The 18,611-nt window shown below is 48.2% G+C and overlaps 4 protein-coding genes across 6 annotated transcripts in view; all 4 read left to right on the forward strand.

Annotated features, from left to right (window-relative positions):
* LOC108112641 (protein prickle) overlaps window positions 1-18,611 on the forward strand; it is a 62,582-nt gene that overhangs the window by 29,140 nt on the left and 14,831 nt on the right. The window contains exons 1-2 of one of the 3 annotated variants that reach the window (XM_017222755.1): window positions 9,317-9,705; window positions 15,079-16,379. The exons of the other annotated variants lie outside the window; for them this stretch is intronic. Of the exons in view, the coding sequence (XP_017078244.1) occupies window positions 15,337-16,379 (1,043 nt within the window). The 5' untranslated portion in view covers window positions 9,317-9,705; window positions 15,079-15,336. Of the gene's footprint in view, window positions 1-9,316; window positions 9,706-15,078; window positions 16,380-18,611 lie in introns of those variants that run through there. 3 annotated transcript variants of the gene reach the window in all.
* Window positions 51-2,638, forward strand: LOC108112642. Its single transcript, XM_017222758.1, has one exon. The coding sequence runs from the start codon at window positions 244-246 to the stop codon at window positions 2,542-2,544; it is 2,301 nt and encodes a 766-aa protein (XP_017078247.1). The 5' UTR covers window positions 51-243; the 3' UTR covers window positions 2,545-2,638.
* Window positions 2,961-4,647, forward strand: LOC108112645. Its single transcript, XM_017222761.2, has one exon. The coding sequence runs from the start codon at window positions 3,043-3,045 to the stop codon at window positions 4,642-4,644; it is 1,602 nt and encodes a 533-aa protein (XP_017078250.1). The 5' UTR covers window positions 2,961-3,042; the 3' UTR covers window positions 4,645-4,647.
* LOC108112643 lies at window positions 4,706-6,964 on the forward strand. Its single transcript, XM_017222759.2, has one exon. The coding sequence runs from the start codon at window positions 4,706-4,708 to the stop codon at window positions 6,857-6,859; it is 2,154 nt and encodes a 717-aa protein (XP_017078248.1). The 3' UTR covers window positions 6,860-6,964.

Here is an 18,611-nt window from a genome sequence, read left to right on the forward strand (position 1 = left end):
AATATTTGGTTATTTATGAGATCTCTCTAAGCCTAATGATTGATTAACTGTTAAGAAAGTTACAATATCATAGTGGTCTCTAAGCTGAAGGTTCGGGAGTAAATCCTCATCCCAGCTCTTTTATGGAATCAATCCACATCCTAAAAATGCCATGAAAGGCGTTCTTACTACGCCTGGAAGATTAGTTTTAATAGAACTTGAAATATAGCTTAGAATAGATGGCTTGGAGGTGATGGCTTCCATATGCCTACATATCTATATGAGTCAGGGAACACCGTTGCCAAAGTTCTTTATATTTTTCCTACAACATTTGAAGTTAACATACGGAATACTAATCACAGCTCGAAGATGGATAGTCAGGATTTAACGCAAACGAACTCCACGATGACCCGCAAAACCAGGGATTCCGACACCACCTCGAAAATCACTATGGCCAACCTGTTGTCCCTACCGTCATCCTTGTCCAAGCCAACAACCCGCGCGAATGCTCAGGATCAGCTGAATGGCTCCTCGTCAATGTCCAAGTACACGGAGCGCATGGTGGAGGATATCCTAGCTGAGATTTTCAAGGAGAGACGCGGAGACTTCCCGGAAACCTCCTCCTCTTGCCGCATGGCTGAGATGCCTTGGCCACGTGAGGAGCAAGAACCGCATGTGGACAAACGCCTTCGGTACTGGAAGGAGGTCCTGCATCAACGTAGGCAGATGCAGCAACGTGTCCAGCAGGAGACGGGAAAGCTGGCCAGCGAGGTGCTCTTTAACCGACGTTCCACGCTGGACAATCGCGATGGGCAGACGGTGAAGCGGGTGTTGGACTACGCGGATCGCATGGAGTGCGAGCATTTGATGGCCGCGCCGGTTTCCAAGCTGGGCGACATCCAGGATCCTTGCACATGCCAAGTGATTCGAGGCCCAGAATCTACGCTACCGAAGGCCGAGAGAGTCGGCTACAAGGATGTGGAGATCATTGGCTTGCCCGGGGTCAGCAAGTGGGAACTGCTGGGCCAGGAGGCCTTAGAGCAGAAGCCTCCTCCCGGTTGGCTGCAGTCGGAGTTCCTGGACGAACGTCTGGAGCAGCGCTTTCCAGAGATTCAAAACGTGGTGCCCTTCTTTCCCGACATAGAGGCTCTGCAGGTTAAGGGCACGGCCATCAGCAAGCTTGAAAACCCACCGAAGCCAGTCCTGGTCAGTGTGGAATCCATGCACACTGTGACCAACAGCGAAAGTCCAGAAATCTGCTCCGAGGAGTGTACCTGCGAGTCATGTGGTGAAACGGAGGAGAAATCGACTGAGGATCAACCGCCTGCCATTCCGGATGTGGGGCTGCGGGTTAACGGAGTGGACTACATTCCGGGCGAGACAGCCAACGGCGGGATCAAGGACTGCTTCGAGGTGGTCAGCCGGTTCAAGTGCGATCCTTACCAGCGCCGACTCAAGCTCGTCCTAAAACTGACCAACATCGGCCAACAGACACTCTCCTTTACCTGGAAACAGAGCACTTACTACTACAACCGGGGATCTCTGTTGCTGGCCCGGGACAACGAGTTCCATTTCGATCTTGAGGGCTTCCGGCTATCATACGGCGAGACCCGGAATGTGGCGGTGCTGTACCAGCCGCGGAAGGTGGCTATGACCATGGAGTTGTGGCTGCTTCATGTGGAGCCGCGAATCTTCTGTGGCCGCCAGGAATCGCTGCTGCTCCGTTTACACGGACGCTGCTCGCCGCCGGCGGATTACTTGGCCAAGCTACTGGAGTGCCAGTGCGCCTGCATCTGCAAGTCAGATGCCGTGGTCATGGACAAGTTGACCACACATTTGGGTGCACTGGCTCCGTTGGTGGTGCCTCCGCCGGCATGCTGTCCTTACGATCGACCCCTGGACGATAGGGAAGCCTTTAACACCTTGAATCCGGGGTATAACTGTGCCCGTTTCGATGACCTGGAAGTGCTCCGCGATTTCCACAAGACTTTGAAAAAGCCGAGGGAGCCCCTTTGGGATCTGCGCCTCTCCACGATCAAGGATTACATTCTGCGGGTGGAGGGTGTGCTGGAGCGGGAAAAGATCTTTGCCGAATTCAACAGCCTGCTTTCTCCTCTTGTGGGTGGAGCATCGCCTCTGAGCACGTCTACCCAGCGAGATGAGCAGAAACAGCGCTCGCGATTCATATATGTGCGTGGCGTGATCTGCAATGGGATCGCCGAGTGGGAGGACCTTATGTTCAACGTGCAGGACTCGTTCTTCAAGCCGGAGCTACAGCGGTACTACCAAAACCTTCTGGACGATCACGAAGAAGGGGAAGAAGAAGAGGACGGTGAGAGGCAAGAGCAACCAAGTCCAATAACGCCCATCGACATGGAGAAACTAATGGAAATTCTGGGCGAAGAGGAGTTCGACGAGGAAAAGATCCGAGTGGCGGTAATGCGCAAGCTGTACAAGTCAAAGTACTTCCGAGACTCTTTGTACATCCAAACGTACTCACATCTGTGCAACATGTCCGAGGACATTGTGTCCGTCATCGAGAGCACGGAAGTGGTGCCAACCTAGTTCCGGAGAAGTTCAGAGGATAGCTATTACTTCTCCTTCAGATATGCCTGTAAAAATCATTTGTTTTCGAATTAAATTAAGTTTAGTTTGTAAATTGAAAGATCAACCTATCAAAGTGTGGAAATGCAGTGCCAGTTTCAGTGGGATAGGGATTTTAGTATAGAATGTTTTCATTTTGGGAGGAAAAAGTGTGAAAGTTTGCTATCAATTCTAAAGGAAATGTTTTGTGAAACAATCTATCGTTGTATAGAAACGAGGCTAACTAAGCATAGGCTACCCTTCTGACTAGTTTAAGTATCTTTCTCAATTAACCAACTAAAGATTCCGGTGAATGCTTTCAACTATTTGCGGATCCATTCATAAGCCCGAAATAGTTAATCGCCTTATTCAGACTTTCAGTTTCACTCCATCTTAAGTGACTTGGAGTTGACCTTTATGTCAAAACACACGGAGATTGACAACCTTTACACCTCGAAAATAAATAAAATAAAATAAAAAATGTACTCAAGCAAAGCGAATCTGCTGATTACAGAGGATAACTCTGAGGGCAGCTTTCACCCGGACGACTTGGCCAATGACCTTATAAAAAACATATTCCGCAAGTACCCAGAGCGAGGACTTCACGAAGAGTCATCCTCCTATGCATCATCCTGCTCAAGTTTGCCCCGCGAAAAGTGCAAGAGCAAAGTGGACCGTCGCCTGGATTACTGGAAGAACATGCTTGCTCAGCGGCGGGAGTTGCAAGAGAGACTGCGGAGGCAATTGGGCCGGACTCCAGAACAGATGATCCTTAATCATCAGGGGAAGGCAGGGAGTCGTTCGGACAAGGGCTTAGTGGAGGTTGTGGGACTATCCATCCATTGCGCTAGTGAACTTCAAGATGGGGACAAACCTCAGAAAGATGATCAGGAATTATTTAGAGAGTCCAAGCACAAAATCTGTAATCTTGAGGTGGTTGGCAGGAAGAGCAAGGACTGCCAGGAGGCTCGCTTTTCTGTCCCGAGAGCGAGAATTTCTAAGCTGAGTTTAAGCTTCGGAGAGGTCGCACATTCCACACAACCAGCGAACGGACCTGGCGTCCGTATCAATGGAATCAACTACTTACCACATGCTCCGGAGCTTTCGCCAGCTATGGACCGGATGTTCACTAGCCATCCCTTCCAGCGACACCTGCGCACCATCGTTCGCATCGAAAACATCGGAAACCAGGAGCTGAGATTCAATTGGAGGGAGGTGAACTTCTTCTCGAACAACGACACTCTCATGGAAGCCGATCCCGAAGACTTCGTATTCGATGTTCGCCCCTTTGCGCTCCTCCCGGGGGAGTTCCGGGACATTACGGTCCTGTATCAGCCGCGCTGCGTGGCCATTGTAAAGCAGCGCTGGCAGCTGCTGACCAGGCCACGGATCTTCTTCTGCCGTCCTTCTGCGTTCACGTTGAACCTTAACGGCCGCTGTACCCCGCCCAAGGAGTATCTGGACCGCTTGAGAATGGAGAAACTCCCGGTTATGCCTAATGAGCCTCGAACTGAACTAGAGCAGCATATTTCGCTCCAATGTCCATACGAACGGGAGCTGGAGGACCGCGAGATTTTCAACCGGCGCAACAGAAGCTTTCAGTGCCGAACCCACGACGATATGGAACGACTCTTTGCCTTCTACAGGCACTTGAGGACCAGCCCTTCATTTCGCTGGGACTTCGGTGTGCACACGCTGATCCACATGGTGTGTAATGGCCAGGACACTCGGCAGCGCATTCGCCACCTTTCGGAATTGACCAAGCTGCTCGACGGCCTAAGAAGTACTTCGGCATTACCACTTGACAAGGGGGACTCACCCGAAAGGTTGAGCGAGCGCGATCACACCAAAGAGGTGTACGTACGTGGAATACTAGCGAGTCGATTGGAAGAATGGGAAGAGAAGGTGCAACTTCTTGGGGAAAGGATCGCCAAGTGGGAAAATCAAGGCAGTCAGCAGGAGGTGAAGGACTTGCACAGCTCCAAGTACTTTACGGACGCGATCTATATCCAGCTATACGGACTTATCTGCATTGCAGCCGAGGACATCGTCTCGATGATCGAGAGCACATCTCTGATCTAGTTGTCACCCAACACCCCTAGCAGGATACGTACTTTACACTAAAATAGTAACAAAAACTAAAATGAAACACTTAAAAAACCAGAAAAGCTCAATAAAAATGGAACGGGCATCAGGGGCTTTGCCTGGTTCGCGCCACCGCTCTTGGATGCAGTCCTTCCTCAGAACCACAGAGTCCTTTAAGACTCCAGGGTCGCGGGGGAACGAGTTTGATATGAAGTCGGAAGCCACGGGGATTCAGTTCGGTAATCTCAAAAATCTGAAGGACGTTACACTCCAGCAGGGCGAGCAGATAGTGTACGATATTCTCGGTGACATTTTCGACAAGAAGATGGGCATCGCCACGGTATCGGAGTCGGAGTGTTCGTTGGACGAGGATATAAAGGAATCTCTGAGCATGGATCCGCGCCTGAAGCTGTGGTACACTACGCTACAGAAACGGGCCTCTGTTCAGGCGAAGATCCAGCGGAAGCTTGGCCGCCGTCCCGACGAGATGCTTATTAACGTGGGCAGCACGGTAGCTCCCAGGGATCGAGGTACCGTACAGCGGCTCCTTGACTTTGCCGGTCGCATGAATCCCACGGCTTTATCTCGGAAGAAGCCCGGTGTTCTGACTGCCCAGCTAGACTCGCAGTGCCGACTTCTGCCAGAACTCCATGAGACGCTGCCGCAGGCCGAACAGTGCGGGCACGTTGCGGTGGAGATCATCGGCCTGACCGACACCACCAAGCAGGAGATTCTCGGCACGGCGCACCCACCGCCAGAGAAGCCCAGCCAGTGGATAAAGTCACTCCAGCTGGAGAAGCGAATTGAAAAGAAGAGCGACGACATTAAACGAGTTCTGCCGTTTTTCCCAAGTGTGAGCAAGCTGGAGGTGGTGGGCGGCCACGTTAAGGAAAAGCTCAGCCAGAACAATTCCAGTAATATCGAACGGATGTCCTGCAAGTCTATTTTCAGCGTGAGTGGCTCATCGGAGATCATTCCGGATGAGGAGATAAAGGTCGAGCTGCCCCAAGAGCCAGTGCCAGCCCAGGAACAATGGAAGCCACGTGCAGCCGTGAAGATCAACGGTGTGCTGTACTTTAACTCTGGGAAACGAGTTATTTTGCCGGAGATTGCAAACGTCGTCTTCCAGTGCCATCCGTACCAGAACGAGCTTAAGGAAGTGGCCCGCGTGGAGAACGTAGGCAGCCAGGTGCTCACCTGCGAGTGGGCCATTGATTGCAAGCGTTCCGGCAAGTGTGCCAACCATTGCCAGAACTTCCTGATGTCGCACGCCAACTTCACCGTGTTCCCGGGTGAGGAACAGGTCTGCCGTGTGCTGTTCCATCCAACTAGCTGTAACCTGTTGAAGCAGCGCTATGAACTCCGCATCTTCCCCAATGTAATCGGCTCGGTACGGGGTGTCTTCTTGGCACGACTGACCGGACGCTGTGTTCCCGCACCGGAGTACACGAACAAGCTAAGGCGCCATAAGGAATTGATTACGAACCGGTCCAAGAAGCTAATGGCCGATAAAGTGGTCAGGATCCAGGCATCTATAGTTCCCCTTTTGCAGCCTGACGAAGTGGTGTGTCCCTATGAACGAGTGCTCGACGAGCGGGAGGTGTTCAATGCCGAGAATCCCGGCTACAAGTGCGAACGGTTTGATGATCTGGAAACTCTGAAGGCGCTATACCTAGATTTGAAGAAGCCTAGAGAGCCCTCTTGGGATCTGCGACTGGAGACAATTCTCGAGGCGATTCTTCGACTTTCGGACTCCAATCAAAGGCGGCTGTACTACGAAAAGCTGATCGAAGTCCAAGAGGAGCTGAAGCAAGGTGGTGGCAAAGGCTCGCTCACCCACTTTGGTCGTAGTGATCAGAGGATTCGATCCATGTTCATCTATGTTCGCGGATGTATCTGCAATGGCATCCAGGAGTGGGAGGAGATGATGGGCTCAATGGAGCTGAGTGGCCTCAGGCTGGAGATCAATCGTTACCAAGCGAAACTGCAGGACAAGGAGATCGAGTTGGAGGAGGTCTATTACGAAGATGAAGCATCCGAGCCAAAGCCCTGGATGCGGCAGCTGCGTAAGGAAAACCTCGTCCTCTATCTCCTGAAAAAGCTGCGATCGCGGAAATCCTACAGGGATAGCCTCTACATGCAGACCTACTCGCACCTGTGTGACATGGCCGAAAATGTGGTCTCCGTTATCGAGAGCACTCGGAACACTTGAACCAGTCCAAGAACATTGAACTTAATGTGTGCAGTTTGGCTAGATAGTTATAGTCTAAATTTAATGTGTCCGAAAAGCAGTAAGAAGTTGGAAAAGTCTCACTAAGAAAGGCGGATAAGTCCCCAGGGCCTGGTCTATTGATTTGGAAATCTATTAGCTCTGGGGGTGAGGGATACTATTTGCCTGCCTGGGGACACACCTGTGCCCCTGATGTGGCGCTAACTTTTCCCATTACGATGGCCCTTTATGGGCCAACAAAATTGCCCATTTGGCAGAAGGAGGACTCGGAGGCCCACACCTCGCAACCCCCATCATGCTTAATGGCGCGCAAATGTTGGCCGGAAAAGTTTCGTAGCTGACTTCGATTTGAGCTAGTTTTGCATTGATTTGATGACACTTTGGGGGTTATTCGATTCCACTAATAAACGAGCCATGTCCCGCCCCCCGCAACTTCCTGCCCATTCCTTCCCAGAGTTGGCGTGTCAAAAAGTTGTCTGCACATTCGCTCGGGCTGCTCTTTTGACGTTCCCATTTCGGCGGTGTCTGATGAAATGTGGCGTCGAACGAGGCCATTATGCTTGCAATTAGCCAAATTGATTTTCTGATAGCATCAACACTAACCCTAATCCTAACTCCTATTCCCATAGAACATGTCCACTTGGACCCTTATTAGACTTTAACTAATCACCCGCGATTTCCATTTTCGTTTCAGGTAAGACAAGTGAACAGTCCAGCATGAGTAAACGCATTTGTGGGTAAGTCTTTGATGACCGCCACCTCGGGAGCTTCACACGCCGTCGGTCCACAATTCAAAATCCCATAAATCATGCATCATGAGGCATTCCGAGATGTGCAACAAAAAGCGGCAGGCAGAAACAGAAACGCAGTGTTTCCGTTCACACTCGCCGTCTAATTAGCCCACAGACCGCGTTGGGTTGGTACTAATGCGCGGCCTAATGATCTCCAGTTGGCAGCCATGGTGACCAACTAACATGGTCAGCAGCAAATTAACCTTGAGCACGTCACACGGCCAACTCGGTTGACATCGCACTTTTTCTCGTTTTATAGCCAGTTTATTATTTAGGAAGTTTGATGGTTGGGAAATGTTTTATGTTTTTAGAGCAGCAGACTCGAAATAGGTTAGCCTCAATCTAAATTCCCTTAATATCAGCTTGCTTTTAATGTGGCTTATGTTATGTCTTAGGGCAGACGTAATTTATTAAAGTCGCTCTTTAATCACTCAGCCATCGTAGGGTAAAGCCTATTTCACGGTAGCCTTATTGAAAAAACTAAATTAGTATTTGGGCATAGACACATTATGTTTGGAATTTTGACCAATATCGCGCTGTAGTTTACGGAATTATATCATATATATGAATATCACTTTAAATCACTTTTTGAGAAAATGTAATGGTTGTCAAATGACCAAGTTTCTTTACTAAAAATTGGCTTGGTTTACAGGGATTGGTAGTTGAATTGATTTTAAAGGAGTGAGAATTCCTTTTCTCATGAAATACAGACACTCAGTATTAACTTTTATAATTTAAATCATTGATTTAAAAAAGAGAATTGATAAACACACTCCAGATAGCGCCACCTTACGTTGATGGTTAGAATCAGAACTTTTCCATTCTTACACCTCATAATTCACCTTTTACAATTATCTACTTTATTGGGAATATCGATGTAGAATAAGCAACGAGATCACTTAAGAAGAATATCGGTGATATTCAATATTCTTAAAATACAATGAATATACTTATACAGAATGAACATCAACAACATTGCTGAAATATATTTCCTAAGAAAATCGAAGAGTGAATGTTTGTCAAACCATTTATGAATCTTACATTCAAATCTACATGTATGAAGTATATGAGTCAAGGTTTTCTTGAAAGAAAGTATACTTTCAGGATGACATTATGACCCTGGGCAGTATCAAACATTTTGCTCGCTAGAGTTGGCATCACCAGTTTGATGTTGGGGTTGCAACTTGAATGGAGCTCGAAATAAGGTTTTTATGCTCCTTACTCGCAGGGCAAAGAGGTGTTTTGTAATCTTTGAAAAGTCATGAAAAAGCGTTCCTCATTCCGAAATGAATCTACATATATTCTAGAATCTAGTCATTTCTGACTGACTGTCAGTCTCTCCGTATAGACGCTGAGACCTGTGAGCTATTAGAGCTAGACAGAGAGATTCCTTCGCTTATTTTATAAATAAATAAAAGTTGGTATTGATTTCAAATATAATATACTAAAATAATTGGTTAAAGATATATGGTTTATTACTATTACTCCACTTCAAACACCAATCAAACCATTCGATCAAGCCTCCATCGAACACGATCCACAGCCTGGTATCCAACCGCCCAGCGATCCACAACTGGAGATGTTCGATCAGTCTGCATGCGTTCTATCTGAGCATCCAACCCGATTCAGTCTTGTTTGGACACAAATTCGAGCGGTTTGCACATGGCACAGGTGCGCTTAGTCGTCGAGTAATCCGCCTGATCGATCGACCGCTCGGCTCTCCGTCGCTGCTGAATTCGGTTTCGGTTTCGGTCCACGTTATCTTGCGCCAGATCTGTCATTTACCGTTTCCCAGTCAGATCTGTGCAAAGTGCACAAAAACACGGCACCTCTTAGTGCTAACTGAATCTCCAGAAATCCAAGAAAGTTGACAAAACCCAGTGAAGTGCAATCAATAATCCAAGGCAATCCCTTTCCAGGGCAAAGCCTTTTTCAACTGGCAGAGTGCTCCTTCTTTGGGCCAAGTGAATTTATGCAACAACTCGCGGAACGTTCAATTATGCTAAGCGCATGGGATAAGCCAAATGGCTAAGTGAGGTGCGATTTAAGCCATGTTTGCGGTTGCAGATTGTCAACGCACCGACATGGATACACGCGGATACACTAACATCTCCCACAGATACAGATACAGATACAGATACAAATACAGACACAGATACCGGCGACAATAAAATTACATTAAAAATCAAATGAAATTCGAGACCGATTGATATGCGAGGCACAGGCGTCGGGTCGACTGCCCTAACACAATATTTTTATGGGCTTATCGAGTGTCGAGAATCGGTTAGCCAGCCAGGGTGGGTGTGTTCCTTGGCTTATTGGATTGTTGGTAGTTGGTAGTTGGCCAACGAAAGAGTTGAGAAACGAACCCGGGGAATATGTACATATTCGTCGGTTCATCGGCTTAATGGCTTTCATAAGCTCATGCTCATTACACGTCAACCGAAGTGCTCAACTTGATTTACTTAGATGCGTTAAGTTTTAATCGCCGTTCGGCGCACTTCGCGCACTTTCACCAACTTGCTGCAGCATCGCGGAATGAAGTCATAACCAAATAGGCTTACGACCTGCTCCGCACATAAAACATGACTTGTCTAGCCATAAAGACACTCGGCAAAAGCCCGAAAATAATTTGATTACCGCTCACTACCTGTGGCTTTCTCCGCGGCTTGATCCAATTAGTCATAGTGCGGGTATAGCATATAAATCTCGAGATCTGCAGATCTGAAGATCCCAAGCTAGTGCCACCCACAGAAGTGTAATGAAACGGACTTACATGGCCTGCAATGTGTCAACAATGGCTTGTTAGCAATTGCTTTTGAGCCAACTTAACGAATATGTGTGTGTGGGCTTCAGACATGGGTTTCCAGCTGGAAACACCTTATTGACAAGAGACATTTGGCTCGAAGTGCACGTGTGTGTGGGTTGCCGGAGTGCTGAATTGCCGTATTGCCGGGCTGAAATTTATCTGCGATTTCTAATTGCCTGACATGCCAATTTGAATTTAAAGCGCAAGCGATAGTGGTTCTGCGGCGCATTCCTCCGAGATGCAAGCATAGTCGGGCTGCGGTGGCATGATGGCCATAAAGCACCAACGGAACACTGCAATTCACTCCGCTTGTTTATGGCCGGGCCAACTAAATCAATTTTCGCACTGCGGCTGGCTTCGATTCCGGGCTTTATTAAGAAATTCTTCATAATTATGTAGCGTCGGCCGGCGGCGGTCTGAAATAAAACTGTTGTTTATGGCCGAGTTGCGGCAACTAGTTGGCTCAATTATGGCTCTGCTGCATCAACTTTCTCCCTCACTTTGGGCCAGCTGCCACGGCTGCTTAACCCCAATCGACGCCTCTAACTGACTAACTAACTGGCGTGTTAATTTGTTGGCTAGTTTCTTCCTCCTCACGCAGCCAGCCAGCTAGCCAGCTAACCACAATTGCCAGAGCATGAAGAGATGCCCGTACGCTCTGGGAGTACCGCCAAGACACCGAAAGAATCCCGCCTCGGAATAGATTGGCCACTTTACAGTTATTGGTTTGGCTTTGACTTTGGTTAGCATAACAATGGTCCGAGTGGGTCAACAACCTAACCTTCGTTATGTCAATCTCGGTCTTTTGTCCCTCCATTTGCATACAACACATGTCTCACGTCCATTTAAAGACGCAATTAAGGAACTATTTCCCAGCCATTCATCATCGGGAAGCTGCGAATTTCGGTCTCTAAATTAATTAGGCCGCGTTATGAGCTTTTAGAGCGGGAAGTCGTAAATAGATATCGGTTCCGTCGATGCGAACGCCAATTTGATCTGTCATCCTGTCAGGCCGCGTTAGTTTCCCAACCATCTTCCAGGCCGATAAGAACGGGTTCCCCGGAAAATGGAGCACGAACGTTACCCAGCTCGTTTCCTTCTGCTCGACGTTTTTTGATTGCATTTGACATTTAACACGAGTGCGCCGCAGATTAGAGCGGCAACTGCCAGCCGCCCACAAGGTTTCGGTTTTTGGAGGCGTTCCCAGCTCGATTTTCATTTTCACTTTGTTTTCCGCGACTCCACGAGTCTCGCGAAATCAAGCGACTTGCCAGCTGGCAAGCTGCGATCGAGTTTTTCGAGTGTAAGCTCAATTAAAACGCGAGAAGGAATTCCAGAGCGGCGACAATCAGTTTCGGCGGAGACAAAGCCATTTAACACCCCGCTCCGGAGATAAGGCAGGCGTGAGATTATTATCTGACCGATGAAATATGACGCCCAGACAATGGCTCATTAGATCGCTTGGCTTTCGCCCAAACTAGTTTGGCTGGTGGGCCTAAACTGTGTAATTATTACGGGCTGGCCCAGCCGTAGCTTTCAGAGGCCTAAAATTATAGTTCGGCCGTAAAATAGACAAACAAGTTAATCCATTAGCGAGTGAGACATCTCCGCCCGAATAGCAGGCACTCTTCATTCGAGAACCAGAAAGAATCCAGCTCTCCAGAATCCAGCTATTAAGTGCATATTTCTCATTGTTTATATTGTCTACCTGGCGGGCTTTCGTATGTTAATATCGGAAAATGTGCCAGCTGCATAATAAATTATGAAATTTTACAGTTGCAGCCGCCGCTGCCGCTGCCGCTGCCGCTGAATGAGTTGTCACGTCTGCGGCTTTCTAAACCACTTAGGTAGGCAGTGATAAGTCCGTGGATATGCCGGATTCTTGGATTCTGAATGGGATTCTTGATAGCTTGATAACACAATTTCACTCAGTTGAAAGGAGGCATGAATGTGAGGTGCAGAGAGGGAGCGGGGAACTCAGCTCAAGTGGGCGCAACACACAAAAGGTTGAGCGCTGCGGTGAACGGCTCTAACTGCGAGTGTCGGGAAAGTAAACCAAGACAAAGCAATTGACTTTTTAACCTGCATTTGTGTAAATTACACTCGGAGAAAAATATGCATAAATAGCCATAAAATTAATTGCCTCTGTCTGCCATTTTCCACGCAGCTTGGCAGCCGTGCCGCTGGCCATGAAAACTTGAAGCCCGACAAATGTCCGGCAATAAAAGGCACCATAAAGCTACCAGGCCGCATGTGAAGGGGGAAAATCCTGGTCAAGTGGGTAATTCCAACTGGGGATTGATGACAGAGCCGCCAGCCACTCAAAACTAAACTAGAGTCGTATGGAAAATCACAGATAATGGCAATGCAAAAGGCAGCAAACTTCTGTATTTCCCTCGCAAGAGGTGCAAGCATACGCCCCGTTGGCCCAGTCCGAAGATTTCAATCAGCCGCTGCCACTGGGTCAGGCATTATCAGATATTAACGCCGGCAATTTGGCATCGGATAAATTACGCGACAAGCATCAATGGCGTCACTTACACATGTCGAACAACCGCCATCAATAAATACTAACGGTGCCTCGCGGCCAACTCCAGCTCCAGCTTCATCTCCAACTCCTCATTCGCCACCACCATTCTATGAGGCATGTTGCATCTTGGATCGGGAGTCTTCCATCTTCTGTCTTGGATCGCCGGAAGTCTTTGTTTGGGCATCGCTGGCCGCCCGGCTCCATTGCTGCCTTATGATTATTGTGCGATCGCGTTTTAATCGCATCGGAGCAGAGCTCTTTGTGGCACATGTGAATCATGCGCAAGTGCCGCTTTTCCCATTTTTCCATTTTCCCATTCGAAAACTGGTTTCCCCCACTTACCCACTCATTGGGCTCTAATCACACCCGCTGTCTAACTGCAAATCTGCCTGAGATCGCGTGCTGCGGCCCCAAACTATGTTGCGGTTGGAAATCATCTTCAATTTCTGTGCTAGCCGGAAGCCAGTTGCTCCATCCAAGCGGTTATGACTGCGATTGTTCTTGTTTATAATTCAATTATGTGGCCGCAGTTCTCGAATATTTTCCCCCAGATGTTGACTCTTCGGCTGTGGAATGTTTACCTATGTTGCTTATGGTGATACATGACCAGGGAAAAGCTGTAATTGCTTCTTTATTTGGTTGTCATAACTGCTCTATCAGTGGCATACTTCCAAGTTCTTATTGGTCTCTTTCTGATTTAAGGTTTAACTTGACAAATAAGTTAATGAATCTATTCCTATAAAGTTAACTACAATCCCTATACATTTTAATTTTTGAATTCAAACAAAGCTCTTTTGAGTGGATACTTAAGAGTGCCATAAAGTTAATCATAAACTGAGCTGTGTCAGTTTTCGTGTGTTAGTCATAGCATTTGAAAATAGTTCCGTTGGCCATTTAACTTCCAATTGAGTTGTCAATACTGAACAGACTTTTCTAGCTGTGTGCCTGTACTCGTGATCTTTGATCTCGAAGACTTTGGTAATCTGATAAATATTGCCTCCGCTCTTGATTGACAGCCTTTCCATGGCATTGATCTCATAAATATGAGCCAAGACCTCGCTTTTTGTCGACTCCATTAAGGCGGTCTGGCGTAGCACTAAGCTAAAAGCAGCTTAATGCACTCCGGGATGCCCAGATACTCAGAGCTAGTGGCAGTGGCAGGGGCAGAGATAGAGCTGGAGATACAGATAGACAAACACACACAGGATACATGTGGTACGTGTTCGTATGACTGGATGATGGTAAGCTGCAATTGCTGCTAAGGCATTTGGCTACCACTCAGCCAGCTGCAGCAGTCAGCACTGATGATGATGAAGATGAAGATGAAGATGAAGTTATTATTATCTGACAAGGGCATCGCCGCCATGGAAACTGCAGTGGCTCGCACTTAGCAGCGCTGTTTTCCACCGCGTTTTCCACCGATACCTGCATCCTCTACGTGTCTGCTGTCTTTATTAGAGGCGTGACTAATCGGCCCGAAGCCTGATGGCATCGATGCCTTATGCCTTATGCCTTTTTCCTTATTTCCAATGTCCAATCTCCAATGGCTGACTCGCTGAATGGCTGACTGGCTGACTGGCTGCCATCATCATCTCCGCTTTTGGCCATTAGCAGTGGTAAGCGTGTACGCTCCGCTATTTACCTCACATCCAATCACTATTAAGGGTTCAAGCTGCCAATTTCCAGTGTCTACACAAATTTGATTAAGTTCCCTCGTTGGGCAGGCGGCTTCCGTGTGCGGTTTGGGGAAAGTGTTAGATTTATGCCCCGGCGATTTTCATCTTGTTCGAAAGTAAATTATAGCCAATCGATCAAGATGGTGGCCTTTTGTCTAGTGTCCATTTCCATTCGAGAAAGTCGACTTTTCCTCGGGCTCTGTATCTGGATCTGTATCGAATGGAGTGCTATTGAACGGGCGGTGGAAAAGCCATTATAATCTTATAAATATTCATTTTAAAATAAAACCAAATTGGAAGTGCTTGCATCGAAGAGAAGGCTGATAGATATCGCTTACGTTCGATCATATCTTTAACTTAAAAACAAAATTTAAACAACTTAAAACTAACCACAGGAATACCACGATCTTAACCGCCTACAACCAACAAACTTAAAGACAGCTAAAAACTAAAAGCAAAGCAAATAAATTTTCATAGAAAAGTGTATAAAAAACTACAAACAAGTAATTAAAATTCCAAAGGAAACCAAATTTATATTCCGAAAAACAAAAGCCACCAAAAAAGCAGCTACAAGGCCAGAATGTCATTGCTAACAAGAAGAGGCAACGAGAACTGAAAATAATTACGGGCCAAGAACAATAATAATAAGCAACATGAGCAGCCTGTCAGCTGGAATAGGCCCAGGAGGAGGAGGGTCAGGGGTAGCCGATGCTACTGCTACTACTGCTGCTGCTGGACAGGCAACAGTAACGGCCACTGGCAACATGGAGCCGGCGATGGTGCCACGTACCGCCAATTTGCTGGCATGCAAACAATGGTGGCGCGTCTGCTTTTTGTACGGGGACCAGCAGAAATATTATCGACAGCTCTATAGCAAGGCGGCGGCCCAGCGGCTGGCGGACGCTAATCAGGACCCCGACAATGGCCGAGATCGGGACTACGACACCGTGGACTGCGATCTTATCGCCGGGCAATTAGATGCCGCCGAGGATGCGGACGATGGCATCGATCTGGGCGATCACTCGGGGACTCCGAAGGGAGCAGCGGCGCCGGCGGGTCGTCCGCTCTTTCCACTCTCCTCCTCCCCGCGTCGCAGCAAGAAACTCCTGCGATCCCTGCGAGCCCATGTTCGCGGAGAGAAGCCAGCCAAGCCCGCCACAACTGCGGCTAATGAGTCCAGCGAGATGACCCAGAGGAATGCCAGGGTAACCGTCCTCGATGATCCCTTTCTCTTCGGCATCGACGCCGATCACCTGGGCGATCTGGTGGTAAGGGGCAAAAGGTATAGTTCGCTGGATGCCACCGAGAACATGGCCAAGTTCTACGGGGAACAGGAGGCCACCGCCCAGGTACTCGAGATCATTGAGCAAGAGGAGGAACAGCCAGAGCAGGAAGCACCAAAGCCTGCGCTGCCGCCCAAGCAGAAGCAGCAGCGTCCTGTTCCGCCACTCCCACCACCACCGGTGAATCGGAGCAGCCAAGTCCAGGACCTGCAACCTGCAACACCACAAGTGCCCCTTCAACCCCTGACCGCCGGCGATCTTCAGTTTCTGAACTTGAGCCTGCGGCAACGGAGTTTACCGCGCAGCATGAAGCCGTTTAAGGATGCCCACGATATCAGTTTCACTTTCAACGAACTGGACACGAGCGCCGCACCGGAAGCGGCCACAGGAGCCGCCCAGCAGGAGTCAAATGAGTGAGTAACTTTCCAGCCAGTCCATTTGTCAGATGCAATTTGGCCGCCCTGCGCAGCCGCTTTTGCCCGCTGCCGCTGACAATTTAAATGCATAAGTTCTGTTGGCCCAATGATTGATTACCAGGAGCCAGAAGTCTAAGAGGAGCTGCCGCAGCAACTTGTTGCGCAAGACGAGGCCGATGACGATGCCGATGCTGAGGCAGGAGTCAATGAACACACATTGCGTGTTCTGCGACCAAGACGAACCGCAAAATACACGCAACAAACTGCTTGCAACGAGCAACATCAGCTACTCGGGCAACTTGTTCTTGTCTTGGCAGCCTGAAACTGAAACCCCAGGGACAGTGGGTAAACACCTCTTGAAACTCAGATCAGAGAAAGTTCTCAGAAACTTCTAGAATGCTTAAAATTCTAGGGAGCTATGTGATGTTTTATAAATTAAACCATCTGAGGAGATCATAATATCATTTCTCAATGCTAGTTAGGCCTGACTTTGTAGTTAACCTCAAATAACATAACGTATCTCGCTTGATAACGCCAATCAGGCCTTTAAATTGAATAAAGACGAACAAGGAAAAGATATTTTGATTGACAAATCTCAAGACCATGTGTTTGTGGTGTCTGTGGTTTTGTTTGTTGATGTGGCAAGGAGTTGTTATTATTATAAAAAAAGTTCAAGAAAGGTAGTATCCAAGTCTCTAAGGGAATTTCTTATAAAAAGATTTTAATTAATTCTTATGCTAGATTCCAGCTTAGAGAAATATCTTTGATACTTAATAGAGGTATATGTAAATCAGGCACTTAAAATTTAAACCACCTTGCCCCAGTGTGCCTGTACCTCTGTCGGCAGTCAGGTTTCGATGCGCTGCGTTGCACTCTGGTACAGCGATCCCCTTCGGCCCCGAGATCCCGCACTTGTACGCATCACTCACAGCCGCGACGGGGCTCTGGGTCTCCACTTACGCGGGCATACTCGGGTTACGCATACGACGCGGTGCCTCTGGGCCGGCGGCGCACAAACGACAACTGCCAAAGTGTGATTTACCAGGGGCCTTTGTCCGTCCCTCACGGGACCCGATCTTTTGGCAGATCGGTTGCAGTGCAGATATATAGTATATACTATAGACATGGGTGGAATACGGCAGGCACAGAGCTGGCGCAATTTCAGAGCTCTGCTTTGGCGAGCTCCGCTTTCATGTCATGATTTTGCATAATGCCATGCAAATATCGGGCCCTCAGCCTAAGTTATTGTGTTTTGCGGATGGCAGGCACGCAGCTTATGAAATATGGCCGGTGATTGTTTTCCCTCAGCCGCATGACATTTCCTCCTTTTCATTCTGCCAGGGAATGGAAATGGGAATGGGAATCGCATCTGGGCTGGGGTGGGGTAGAGCTGGAAAAACAATATTGGCATATATTTCCATGGACATTTAAGGGCTTTGATTTAGTATGCAGGCTTTTGGAGTAAACAAAAGACTTAGGCAACGAACTCGAAACTCGCAACTCGCGATTCGCGACTTGGGAAACGGAGTAGGAGAAAGAGCCACAACTCAATTAGCTGTTGGCCAAGCTCATCTTGGCGATGGCGATAGCTATGACGATGATCAACCTTGGCAACCGCAAATTAGAGAGCAGAGCCAAGCTCGGGAGCTGCATTGGCAAACGGCCTGCTAACAGGAACCGCCAGCGATTCCAAGCGACTCCAGCAGAAGGCAATCAAAGCATAATTAATAATAATAACAGACGCCGTTTTGATGTGCCTCTGACACGGCTTCAACCCGATATGTCTGCAATCCGGTAGCCACACGCGATTCACCATTCTTGGTTCTTGAATCTCAATTCTCAATTCTCAATTCTCGATTCTTCGCCCAGAAGCCCAGCGGCTGGCATCGATGAGAGGAGTCCCACAGCACATTCGCATTAGTTCCTAGATCTATGCAAAACCCCGGAATCCGAATCTGGTTTCGCCTGAGCTTTTAATTGCCTGGGCCCCAGAGCGCTTAATGAAGATATTAAAAAATTGCACTGCAATAATTTCTCCAGCTCGGCCGACTGAATGGCTTCTGGTTTGTTCACATTCTGCCCAGGCAATTAACTTGTGTTCAGCTCGTGTCTAAGCATTCAATTCAATCTTAACTGCCATCGAGTGCCGCATAAATCTCGAGAGCTTAAGCCGGCTACTCCGAGATCCACGGCCTGCGTCTCAACTACGCGTCAAGGGGCGGGATCAGG

The sequence above is a fragment of the Drosophila eugracilis genome, unplaced genomic scaffold (assembly GCF_018153835.1).
Source record: "Drosophila eugracilis isolate 14026-0451.02 unplaced genomic scaffold, ASM1815383v1 contig_90, whole genome shotgun sequence".
NCBI lineage: Eukaryota > Metazoa > Arthropoda > Insecta > Diptera > Drosophilidae > Drosophila > Drosophila eugracilis.